Below are 13,027 nucleotides of genomic sequence, written 5' to 3'. Positions count from 1 at the left end.
AGTAAACTTGAGTGCCTGGTATTAAATGAGGATATTGATAGAAACAGGCATCACAGAAACTTGGAGGAATGATGATAATCAATGGGACATGGTAATACCAAGGTACAAAATATTTAGGAATGACAGAGTAGGTTGCACTGCTGGGGGAGTGGCACTATATGTGAAAAAACAGAGTCAAACATAGTAAAAATTTTAAATGAACCAAACAGTACCATAGAATCTCTATGGATAGAAATTCCATGCTTGAATAATAAGAGTATAGCAGTAGGAATGTACTACCAACCACCTAACCAGGATGGTGATAGTGATTGTGAAGTGCTCAGGGAGATTAGAGAGGCTACAAAAACAGAAAACCCAATAATATTGAGGATTTCAACTATTCCCATTTGTCTGTGTGTAACCGTGCCTTAGTGGATCATAACTGAGAAAGCCAAATTCAGGACAAACTTCTGAGGAATAGGGCAAACACAACCCAAAACTGGTGGCTATTCTTTTATAAGATATGCCAAACCAGCCACCAAATTAAACTCCTGTTTCACCACACTGGCTAACAAGAAAACATAAAGGCAATTTCCTCAGGCAGTACAGTTCTTATGTCACCACCAGAAACACTGGATTCAGAGATGAGTGGGTCTTTTCAACCAGTCTCATCAAATAATAGGTTCTTCTGATCCCAAAGGATCAGCCACACACCCAGGTCAATATATAACTTAGATTGTACCGAAAATCACGTTTGTGCCAATCCTTTAGTATCTAAAATCTGAAGGTTTATTCATAAAAAGAAAGAAAGAAAGATGAGAGTTAAAATTGGTTAAAGGAATCAGTTACATACAGTAATGGCAAAGTTCTTGGTTTAGGCTTATAAAAGTGATGGAATAAACTGCTGGCTTACGTCAAGCCTCTGGAATACATCCACAGCTTGGATGGGTCATTCAGTCCATTGTTCAGAGTTTCAGTTTGTAGCAAAATTCCTCTAGAGGTCAGAAGCAGGATTGAAGACAAAATGGAGGTGTTTCCAGGGCCTTTTATGGCTTTTGCCCTGTGAAGGGCATCCCATTGTTCTACTGTGGAAAATTACAATAACAAGATGGAGTTCGGAGTCACATGGGCAAGTCACATGTTCATGCATTTCGCCTAGTCACAGCAGGAAATTCCATTATCTGTAGAGAGGCGTCTTCCATGGTCATTGTCAGTTAAAGGTTTTTGCATCTGATGAAGTGAGCTGTAGCCCACGAAAGCTCATGCTCAAATAAATTTGTTAGTCTCTAAGGTGCCACAAGTACTCCTTTTCTTTTTGCGAATACAGACTAACACGGCTGCTACTCTGAAACCTGTCAATTTGAATAGTTCCTCCAAGATGTGCTGGCTAATTACTTCATGGGTGTTAGCCCAGGGGCAAATATTTGAAATCCAAGTATAGAGCCAATACTTATAACTTCACATACAAAAATGATGCGTGCATACAGATAACATAATCATAACCAGCAAATCAGAACCTTTTCATAGACACCTTACTTGACAAACTTTGTACAATAGTTACTGCAAATATATAACGGTGGTTGCAACAATGATCTATATGGTCATATTGTAATCAGATAATGTCACACTGTGTGTGTTACCTCAGGAAGGGATGCAGAGATAAAATTTCTAGACACCGTTAATGACTGCTTCTTCAAGCAGCTATTCCAGGAACTCACAAGGGGAGAGGCAATTCTTGATTTAGTCCTACATGACTCACAGTATCTGATCCAAGAGGTGAATGTAGCTGAACTGTTGGGTAATAGCAACCCTAATGTCATTAAATTTAACCTCCTTATAGGAGGGAAATACCAAAGAAAACCACCACAGTAGTATCTTACTTCAAAAAGGGGAATTACACAAAAACGAGGAGGTTAGTTAAACAGATATTAAAAGGAACAGTTGCAAGAGTGAAATACCTGCAAGCTGCATGGAAACTTTTAAAAAACACCATAACAGAGACTTAAATTAAATGTATTACCCCAAATAAAAAAACAAACAGTAAGAGTACCAAAAAATGTCACCATGGGTAAACAAGAGAGTAAAAGAGGTGGTTAGAGACAAAAAGACATCCTTTAAAAAAGTCGGAAGTCAAACCCTACTGAAGAAACTGGAAAGGAGCATAAACTCCGGCAAGTCAAGTGTAAAAATATAATTAGGTAGACCAAAAAACAATTTGAGAGCAACAAGCAAAAGACACGAAAACTAACCGCAAGAATTTTTTTAAGTACATGATAACAGCCTGCCAAATGGTCAAGACAGCCACTGGATAATCGAGGTGCTAAAGGAGCACTCAAGGAAGACAAGGCCATTGCAGACAAGTTAAATGAATTCTTTGCATCGGTCTTCACTGCAGAGGATGTGAGGGAGATTCCCACACCTAAACCATTCTTTTTAGGTGACAAATCTGAGGAACTGTGCCAGATTCAAGTGTCAATACAGGAACAAACTGATAAATTAAACAGTAATAATTCACCAGGACTAGATGGTATTCACCCAAGAGTTCTGAAGGAACTCTAATCTGAAATTGCAGAACTACTAATTGTGGTATGTAACCTATTGCTTAAATCAGCCTCTGCAACAGATGATGGTGGATAGCTAATGTGACATTGAATTTTTAAAAAAGGTGATCCTGGCAATTACAGGCCAGTAAGCCTAACTTCAGTACCAGGCAAATGGGTTGAAACTATAGTTAAGAACAGAATTATCAGACATAGATGAATACGATATGTTGGGGAAAAGTCAACACAACTTTTGTAAAGGGAATCATGCCTCACCGATCTATTACAATTCTTTTGCGGGTCAACAAACATGTGGACATGGATGATCCAGTGGACAGAGTGTTCTTGGACTTTGAGAAACCCTTTGACAAGGTCCCTCACCAAAGGCTCTTAAGCAAAGTAAGCAGTCATGGGATAAGAGGGAAGGTCCTCTCATGGATCAGTAACTGATTAAAAGACAGGAAACAAAGAGTAGGAATAAATCGTTAGTTTTCACAGTGGAGATAGGTAAATAACAGGGCCCCCCAAAGATCTGTACTGGAATCAGTGCTGTTCAACATATTCATAAATGATCTGGAAAAAGGGGTAAACACTGAGGTGGCAAAGTTTGTAGATGATACAAAATCATCGACAGGATATGGGGCTAGATGGACCATTGGTCTGACCCAGCATGGCCATTCTTATGCTCATGACATGGCACAATTAGTATAGTTCTGAGTTACACTGCACCACCTGGGAGTGAGAAGATCTGAGCTGTTGCTTGAAAGCAGCACCTGTTGGCATAGGGTAGCTGTTTTACTAAGGCTAACTTATTAATTGATACTTAGGGAGGTATCATTCTAAATTAAACTCAGAATAAATTGGTCCCTATAGCTGTGGTCTTTTTAATCCAACTATAGCTCAGAGGAGATGAGGAAAGGTTTGGGCTGAAAGTAGCAAATGAGGGATCTTAATAGATAGCAAACAATTATGCTTTAAAAGTGTCTTTTTAACCACATATTGGGGCAAAATCTAGTGCCAGAACCTACTGAAGCCAAAAAGATTGCATCAGGACAACCGAACAGAATTTGTCCGATATTTTTAAAAAGCCAGGCCGCGATTTTCCCAAATGGATGTTTAAAGTCATACTCCCACATTCGTATTCAGGCCCCTCAATAACTAGCCTGATTGCTTTCTATGGGAGCTGCTGGGTGCTCAGCACGTTGAAAATCGAGTCACTTCTTTAGCCACCTAAGTAGTCATATATTTTAAGGCCAGACGGGACAATTAGATCATCTAGACCTACCTGAATATGAATGTACGAGTTTATCGTTGGGCACGGACTTTAAAATCCAGGCCTCAGTCGATTTGCAGAGGCATAACGGAGAACAGAATTTACATCAGCATCTGGAACTCTGTAATGGAAGTCAGGGGTCACTGTCAAACAATCTAATCTAATGCAAGTCAACGTAATCTATCTGTGTTAGCATGTGATACAAATCACAAGTCATGTTGTTTTTGTGGTCCGTGATGTAGCCGCAGTCCAGACGGAATCAACCAGTTCAGGGCTATTTTGTCTTCAGCTCCAAAACATGTGTTTTTTTTCTTTTCAGGAAAATACAAAATTTCTTCCACAGAAACAACAGGTTCGTTTAGTGAGCCCACCTCCAACACATATTCTCTGCTTCACTGATGTGTTGCAAATGTTGAACCAAGAATGTGAGAAAGGACCTGCGTCTTTTTGCAAGCCATACATCAAAAGAATGAAAAAATACTCTATGAATCATAGAGAAGTGGACATCACCCAGACTGCACTGTGCCTTGGCGTGTTCTTTAACAAGCATCCCTTCTATTTAACATGTTTGGAAAGTTCATGATGTGGAATGTTAAAGAGACCACTAATGCTAAAAGAAATTTAAAAATATTCCACATAGGGTCCAATCCTATGATGGGCTCCCCCTAATCTCAGTGATAGTTGAAGGCGGTCAGCATCAACGAGGAAGTGCTCGGCACTGTACAGGATTGAGCCATGAGACTACACTAAACTTCAATGGTCTTAATAGTTTCGCTTTGCCAATTTTCTGAATGATGCCAAATGCATGCATATATACATCCAAGCCCTCTCTCTCCTACTTGCTCCTGTAGGGGGCAGATGGTTTAGTAGTTTAAATTTCTTGCTTGAGCTATCTAGACTTCCTGGAATGACAGGTTCAAACCCCAGATGGGTTAGCTCAGTGCTGACCTTCTGAGACCTGGAGTACCCTGATGATTACTACAGGGAGGTCTGTCAGATGTGACTTAACAACCTAAGTGTTTCTTGCTCTGGTTTAACACTGAAGGCCCTCTATGGGACTTTTGTAAGAACATGATGGCTTACCTTATATCCTTAGCTAAAATTCCCCCTTTCTCACTGGTATGTTATGTATTAGAGATGGTTGGTTGCTGCACTCCACCCTACAGGTGGCTGCATTCCTGTGGTGAATGTATATAAGGTCCCATCATATAAGCGCTCAGTGATCTTCCATTGACAACAATGGTAGGCCCAAACTCGGAGGGCTTGCAGGCTCAGTACTACCGTAAAACACTTTGACTGCCAGGCAGGATGAAAGGTTTGTAAATTATTATTACAGTGCTGAATTTGTAGCTTCACAATTGTTTCCAGGGCTGCAGATTTTGATGGCTTAAGCACAGGATTACGAGAGTTGCCAAAGACAACATTGTTTGCAATCAAAGGAACACTCATGGCCAAAGACAACATTGTTTGCAATCAAAGGAACTCTTCATGCAAAATTTGGCATAAGGTATTTCACAAATTCAGCCAGTTCTGGATTAGGGGCCAGATTCACCGCCATTATCAATGGGTGCAACTCCATTTGGCCTCAGTGGAATTAGGCCCACGTGTGCATGGGGCAAATTTGGTCCTGTGACTGCACTGTAGGATGAAACCTGTGTTGTGGGGAGAGAGATGTCACTGTTACAAGGGTGTGGGATGGTAGCAGAAGGGAAATAGAGAAGTATTGGTCAAGCAAATTCTTTATACCACCAGCAATTTATTTTTGCTTTAAAGTCTCCTCCAGTGTGAAAGTTCTTCTTTGAAATGACCTCCTTATTCTCGGAGCTTAGGATAGGTGTGAGATATTGTAAATGGGTTGTAGCTTCAATGGCTAACAGGAAATGGATCCTGCAGTAATGAGAGCACTGTGGTGTGCTTGCCGAATGACTCCGGCCTCAGAATGAGGACAAAGATCCTACTTCAGAGGAGTCCATCCCTATGCTGCTAAAGCACAAAGCATGTGCTTCATTTCAGGGGCTTTCTTCAGTCTCATTGATATCAAAGTGTTTCAGGACTTTGCTGAGCAGGGACAGATTTAAATACGTGCTTAAGTGCTTTGCTGAAAAGGGACCTAATGGGGAATACATAACAAGCACATCCCCAGTGTTAGGGGGCTTTTTCCTTCACCCACGTACTTCCCTGGTCCTTCTCACATGAACAGAGAGCAACAATACCCGAAGTCCAAAGGTGCAAACAATTTGATGTTTATTGGGGTGAACTTCCAGCAAGCATGATTCCAGTTTCCTTCCTTAGTGTCCCCCTTCCCAACGCAGAGCCTTACCTATGTCCCTGTTCCCATTCCCCCCCTTAGCAAAACATGATTCCAATTTCCCCACCCCCATTCCCTGTTCCCATTTCCCCCACCACACACGCACACTTCCTGACTGACTGCAGACTATATTGTAAAACTTGAGTTCTGCTTAGCTATACCTTAACCAATCATTTTCCTGAAATTTAACTAACCAATTCTAGCATATTGTAACATGATTATTTAACCAATTATATCCCACCACCTTAATTAGTTTACACCCAGCAAAATTAATTATACAGCAGACAGAAACAATCACAGAACCAGACAGAGACCATGCAAATAAACGACAGCAAAGTGGGAACTATAAAGACAAAACAATACAGAAATGAGGATTTCACATCCCAGCTATTGATAAGTGAGTTCTTGCCAGACAGGATGCTATCAAACTAAGTTTCCTTTTACATCTTCTAGGCCCTTCCCTTTCTCTGGAGGCGATAGGCATTATCAGGGCAGTATTGTATTCCTAGCAGCCCAATAGCACCTGATTTCAATGTGACTGGTTTGGAATGTGAGGATGTGACCGGTCGCTTCCCAGCTTAGGGCTGCCTCTGCTGCTTAGCCTAAGAACAGGGCCTCAGACTGTCACAGTCAGAGAAGGCCCTTACACCGGCAGACAGTGATTTTGATTCTTTCTTTTATACCTCTATAACTAGCTAAGTGATAAGAATACACCTACATTCTTAGAGTATAGGCCTTTACAGACAGGCCTGACTATCTATATCCTAACACCCAGCACAAGGATGTGCGATAAGACTGCAGTCAAGATTCTCAGCCCTGCCTAAGTTCCCTAAAGCTGTCTCAAACGGGCAGCTGAGCACTTCCCCTATGCAAGAGCAGTGCCAAGGTGTGGCCCTCGTGAAAGCATCAACCCTGCCCTGTGGTGCTAAATTTTTGACACTGAACTGCTGTCAATAACCACATCCACCTCGAGATGTGCCCCTCGCCAGTTCCCCCGCAGCATCACTGCAAGGTGGATTGTGTAATACGGGTTTTCTGTCCTCTGGGAATGGGACTTTATAGCAGATCCCGATGCCCTCATCAATCTGAGTGTGCAAGAACAGCTGCATCTGCCTGGTTAAGCATGGGATCAAAATGCTTTTTCACTGATTAATGGTCCAGGACCTTTGGGAAGGTGGAGTGGAGGGAACAATTCTGATTTGCACTACATGGCTGTGCAAAGGAGAAAGGGGTTGTGAGAACTCCCTTTGGCCTGCACATGGGCTGATTGCAGTCTGGGTCCAAATGCATAAGAACAAGCAGTATTACACTCTCCCTCCTTTTCTGGAGCAGGTGGCCTCGAATGCTCAGAGCCTTGGTTCTACCGCTCCAACTTGCTGGCCACAGTAGCAGAGCCAGCACACGAAGGGTGGCAAAGGAGGGAATTGTGACTCAAAGGGGTATCCTTTGTGTTCCTCAGTGCTACCTGCGTATGCCTAAAGTGCAGATTTAGCCTATATCTGTAAAATGCTTTGAGATCCTCCAAAGGCGCTACATCACATATGACAAATGTAAGCCTTATAACTGTGATTGCTGACATTTCCCTACATAGAATTGACCTGCAGAATTAGTAATTGCTCAACAATTCTGGAGTTTATACACTGTAAAATTCACATTTCATTTCTGTGAACTATGAAAACTGTTGTGCCATGATTTTTTCATGACTCTGTCATGTGCTAGCCATCACAGCTTAGAGTAGGCTTGTTACATTGCCCCAAGGAAGATACATTTATGCAACAGCTGCATTTTAGAAAGATAAGTTTGTCAAGAAAAATAAAACCCATGTTTAACATTCACACAGTCTCTTAAGGATTGACATAAGCTAACGGGTTATTTAAACAACATTATCTAACATCTGTCTGGATAATCCAGCCTTCTTTCCCTAGATGGGGATTCGGAATTCAAAAACGTACAATAAAGTGTATTCAAAATCTAGGGGAATTTCCCTTAACCACTTCCCATTCCATTGCTTAAAAGATTTTTCTTTGGGGCAAATTCTGATAATTCCTACACAGCTTCTTTCAGTGTTATTAACAATCACTTCTAAAAAGGAAGGGTTGTAAAATGTCTTCCATTTGTAGGATAACGTCTATAGTACTTTACAAATGAAAGCACTTTATTTTTGTACTATGATTTTCTTCCTAATACAGTAACTCCTCACTTAAAGTCGTCCCGGTTAACATTGTTTCGTTGTTACGTTGCTGATCAATTAGGGAACATGCTCGTTTAAAGTTGCACAATGCTCCCTTTTAACGTCATTTGGCAGCCGCCTGCTTTGTCTACTGCTTACAGAAAGAGCAGCCGGTTGGAGCTAGCTGGTGGGGCTTGGAACCAGGGTGGACTGGCAGCCCCCCTATCAGCTCCCCGCCCAGCAGGCTATTAATTGCCGGGCAGTTCAGCTGTCCCTGCCCCCCACTGCCATGTGCTGCTCCTGCCCTCTGCCTTGGAGTTGCTCCCCGGAGCCTCCTGCTTTCTGTGCAGAGTGAGGATGAAGAGGGGTGCTAATGTCAGGGTAGCCCCCTCTCCCCCCACTCCTGTACCCCCATCTCCTGTACCGTATCTCCCCTGGGGGGCGGGGAGGGGACACGACTCTACAGGGCTCAGGACGGAGGGCGCTTGCTGGCGGCAGCTGCTGTCTCAATTTGATAATCTACTAAAAAAGGCAATGTACTTAGATTGGGGTCAGCATACTTAAAGGGGCAATGCGCGTCTCTCTCTCACACACAGGGTGTGTGTCTCTGTCTCTCTCTGCCATGCTGTCTCCCCTCCCTCCATTCGTGCTGCCTTGTAGAGTGTGAGGCTACATTAACAACGTGTTGAGGGCAAGTTCATCCCACCCTCTGACTTCACCACTTCAACCAAGCTTCACAATCATCACTGCTGTGTACAGTATTAAATTGTTTAAAACTTATACTGGTTTATAATAACTACAGTGTTAAGCGAGGCGTTACTGTTTACAGTTTATATCTCAAAAGTGTAAAAGAACGCAAAAGCATGCATGCTTACTGTGCACATCTATATCTTTCACTGTTAATTGTTAATAAAATCTGTTTGCATACAGCTCAAAGGAGGCTGGCGTGTGTTGTCTTGGAACGTTCAGCATCATAAAATAAAACGTAAACTATTGTCAGGAAAGCACTGGTCCCATGTTTGTAACTCAAGGAAAGATGGGTGTTATTTAAAGATGACAGCTGTCAGGGCTACTAGGTGAACTGTGCCTTAGACCCCTTTTAGGCCCTCTTGAGTGTGCCCCATAGGTGACAGACCTGGCTCCCTGTATCTCTCTCTGGGTGGAACCACACTGTCCAATCACTCTCAGACTGGATCTCTGGGCTGCAGCCTCTCTGGTTCCCAACCCTGTTAATGAACCAGGCCCAACTCAGTTTTGGCCCCTGTAAGAGTTTCCCTTCAGGAGTCCGCAACAACATCCATTTGCAGTGACACCGAAACAGCATAATCAAACCAAAGCATTATTTATTCATTCCTCAAAGGTACAAAGCATTTAGGAAATTGGGTCAATACAAGAAAAGACTTAGACACAGACTTCCTTTCCTAAGCTTAGCCCTCTCTCTATCCATAGCTCAGGGAGGTCCAGTTTATTCCCGTCTCTGAGCTGGGAGAGCCAGCCTCTCCTGCTCACAACATGCTCCCCGTGTTTCAAGGGAGGTATCATCTTTCATTTACTGATACCTCACCTTCCTCTCCTCCTCCCCAAGGACAGCATTTTGTAGATTTAGGGTCCTTTGATCCCAAACTCAGCCTTGGAAAGCACAGACCACACCAGCCTGGATGGAGCTGGATGGGGGATATTGCCCAGTAAACTGTTCTTCCATTGTTTCCTCCAGGACACCCATCTGTGTCATTGTTTCCTTTTCGGTGGGCTTCTCACTCAACAGTCTCCTGGCATTCAGGCAGGTGAGTATGAAACATAACCTGAGGGGCATAGGCTCCTTATCAAAAATACTACATGTAACACCCTCATTCTCCACCACTGTGTCTAATGTTCCTGGTCCACAATACTGAAATATACAGTGTAGGGGAGTCTGGATACAAGGTTTTGATTCAGGGCCCTTTCTAGGGGTTTGATGGAAGCCTTGAGTCCTATTCCTCATGCTGCATAGATAGGATCCTAGTAGGTAGCGATGGGAAACGCACAGAGATCTTTGAATCGGTCTCTCTACGAAGACAGGCTATAAATCCCGCTCCGCAGAGTGATGTAAGCTGATGAGATAACTCAGCAGTTTGCAGCAGGGTCTACCTTAAGCCAGACAAATATAACCAAGAAACCCCTTCCAAGCCTGAGATTAATCCATACTGGGAGGACCTGTGTGTGGAGCCCTGCTGTCCCACAGCCATTTTGCCTCTCCCTCCCACAGCAGCCTGATCCTGAGCAAGGGGACGGCAGCCAGAGTTAACCCTTTGTTTACTGGAGACTTTGTATCACTCCTGTACCCTCTGACAAAGGCATATTAAATTGAGATCACGTTGGATCCTTTCCAGTGTGGGTGGTTAATGACTGATGCTAGTGTACATAACAGCAGGTGTAGCGCGTGGCTCGTAAGAACCACCCTGCCCCAGAATTGTTTGGGCTGATACCATAATGCTTGCCTGGCGGATTGGGGGAGGGGCAGCTGAGTTTGCACAGAGCAGCTTCCTCTCGAGATGGGCTGTAAAGGAAGCTTTCAGCTCTGGAGTAGGGTTAAAATGAGGTTGTGGGTCCTGAATCAGGGCTGCAGTTCAGATCCAACAGCACAGCTAGCTCAAAAGATTCTTCCCCCTCCAAAATAAACTGAACAATCGGATCCTCCTGAGTCTTGGATCTGAGCTGGATTCAGAACCACAGGAGAAGGAATGGATCCTGGCACTCTAGGGCAATACTAATGCTTCATAATAAAGGGGTTTGGATGCGGGATTCTGGTGGTTTCAGGTTAGGATGCCCAGATAGCAAGTACGAAAAATCGGGGAAGAGTGGAAGGGGTAATAGGCGCCTATATAACAAAAAGCCCCAAATATTGGGACTGTCCCTATAAAATCAGGACATCTGGTCACCCTATTTCAGCTCAACTCTGACAAAAACAGAAAACTAGGCAAGAGGCAGCGGTTAGGGTCTCAGCCTGTTAATATCTCTTCACTATATATTGCAGTGCAGAAATATATGGCAGTGAAAGCCAGATGGATGAGCATCTCAGGGAGCATCTGGAACAAGCGTAGGATCTCAGACACATGACCTGAATATTTCAGCTGTGGCTTTCTACTGCCACCTTGTGGGAAAATGAAAGTAGAGAACAGGGAAGACAATCAAAAGTGCTGAACATTGCTTAGGTTTTGAAATGGGAGCTTAGCTCTTTTGAACACATGTCCCAATGGTGGGTGCTGAGCACTTGAAAATCTGGCCCCTGAACGGATTGATGGAACAGACTTGTGCTTCTGTGAGTCAGTAGATGCAGAAATAGCTACTGTGAGAAAACAGCAAAGGCTGTAACTAAGGCCTGGTCTACAAAGCACTACAAGGTTAGGTTGATGCAAGGTAGCTCACATCGACCTATTTATGTATGTGTGACCTCTCTTTGGAGTGCAGGAAGCGAAGCTCCCCAGAAGTGAGGAGGATACCAGCCCCGCCCGTGCTCCACCCCAAGGCCCCCCTCCTGCTCGGCATCTTCCCCCAAGGCACCCTCCACCCACCGCTCGCTCCTCTCCACCTCAGGGGAACAGGTGGAGCGGAGGCAGAGGGGGGTCTCAGGGGAGGAGATGGAGTCATGGTCCACGGGACGGGGCCATGGTCCAGGTACTGGTGCCCCCCTACTTCTAGGGAGCTTCTGGCACTCGCGTGTAAGCCTCTCCAAACGGAAGACTCACATGCTGTCTATGCAGACCACCATGAGTGTCTCGGAGGCGCCTGAGACAGAAATGCCTGGATGAACAACAAGGAGCAGGAAGAGGAGGGAGAACAGGTGTTGTGCAGCTTTCAAAGGTGAGCCTGGGAACTTACATTCATAACATAACAAACCCCTGGATTTCACAGAGACACTGGTTTTCTGGCTCATTACAACAATTTAACACATCACACTGCCTGCTACCTATATTTACCAACTTCAAACCCTTTATGCATAACAATCTGTCCCCAGTTGCCCACTTTGTTTCAGTTGACCACCTCCAACATGTAATACCCTTTCTGCTTAACAATCTGTCTCTACTTCCATTTAGAAGAGACACTCTGCTTCCTTCCCCAGACCTGAAGAAGAGCTCTGTGTAGTTCCAAAGCTTGTACCTTCCACCAGCAGATGTTGGTCCAGTAAAAGATATTACCTCACCTACCTTGTCTCTCCCTTTCTGTTAATATACTCCATGATAAGGTGGGCTGGTGCCAAAAGGTGTGTGCCAGCTGTCACCGCAATGCTGTATGAGAATTCCATTGCTGCAAATCCATCCACTATTACTTGCCCATTGCCAAGAGTCACAGTTTTCCATAGCAGAAGACAATTAATGGCCCTGTATTTGCAAGACAACAGCCCCCAATATGGCTCTTCCTTCCAACTCCAAAATGATTTCCCACTAACCAGAAACAATCCGGCATTGTAAGCTTCTAGAGTGCAGTCACCACTCACTTCTCCCATCAATGCAGATCTCATTCTGGTGTCCCTGCGCTGGAGGGCTGGAGCAAGCTCAACACACAGGTCCAGGAATGGGGCCTTTCGCATCCGAAACGTCTGCAGCCACTGCTCGTCATCCCAAACCCGCATTGCGATGCAAGCCTACCAGTCAGTGCTCACTTCTCAGGCCCAGAAGCAGCGCTCAACCAGCTGCAACTGTTCCGAGAACACCACTAACAACCTTGAGTTGTTTTTCCACTATGCCCCTCAGCAAACTGTCCTCGAAGATATCCTCATG

General features: G+C 44.1%; 1 protein-coding gene across 6 annotated transcripts in view; it reads left to right on the top strand.

Moving 5' to 3' along the window:
• ADGRF5 (adhesion G protein-coupled receptor F5) overlaps positions 1-9,206 on the top strand; it is an 82,923-nt gene extending 73,717 nt beyond the window's left edge. For all 6 annotated transcript variants that reach the window (XM_043542171.1, XM_043542170.1, XM_043542168.1 and 3 more), the window contains one exon: positions 4,112-9,206. In XM_043542171.1, the coding sequence (XP_043398106.1) occupies positions 4,112-4,191 (80 nt within the window). In that variant the 3' untranslated portion in view covers positions 4,192-9,206. The remainder of the gene's footprint in view (positions 1-4,111) is intronic.
• The last annotated feature ends 3,821 nt before the right edge of the window (positions 9,207-13,027 follow it).

The sequence above is a fragment of the Chelonia mydas genome, chromosome 3, assembly GCF_015237465.2.
Source record: "Chelonia mydas isolate rCheMyd1 chromosome 3, rCheMyd1.pri.v2, whole genome shotgun sequence".
Taxonomy (NCBI): Eukaryota; Metazoa; Chordata; order Testudines; family Cheloniidae; genus Chelonia; species Chelonia mydas.
Note: the sequence above shows the minus strand (reverse complement) of the source record. Positions and strands in the feature narration are given on the sequence as shown.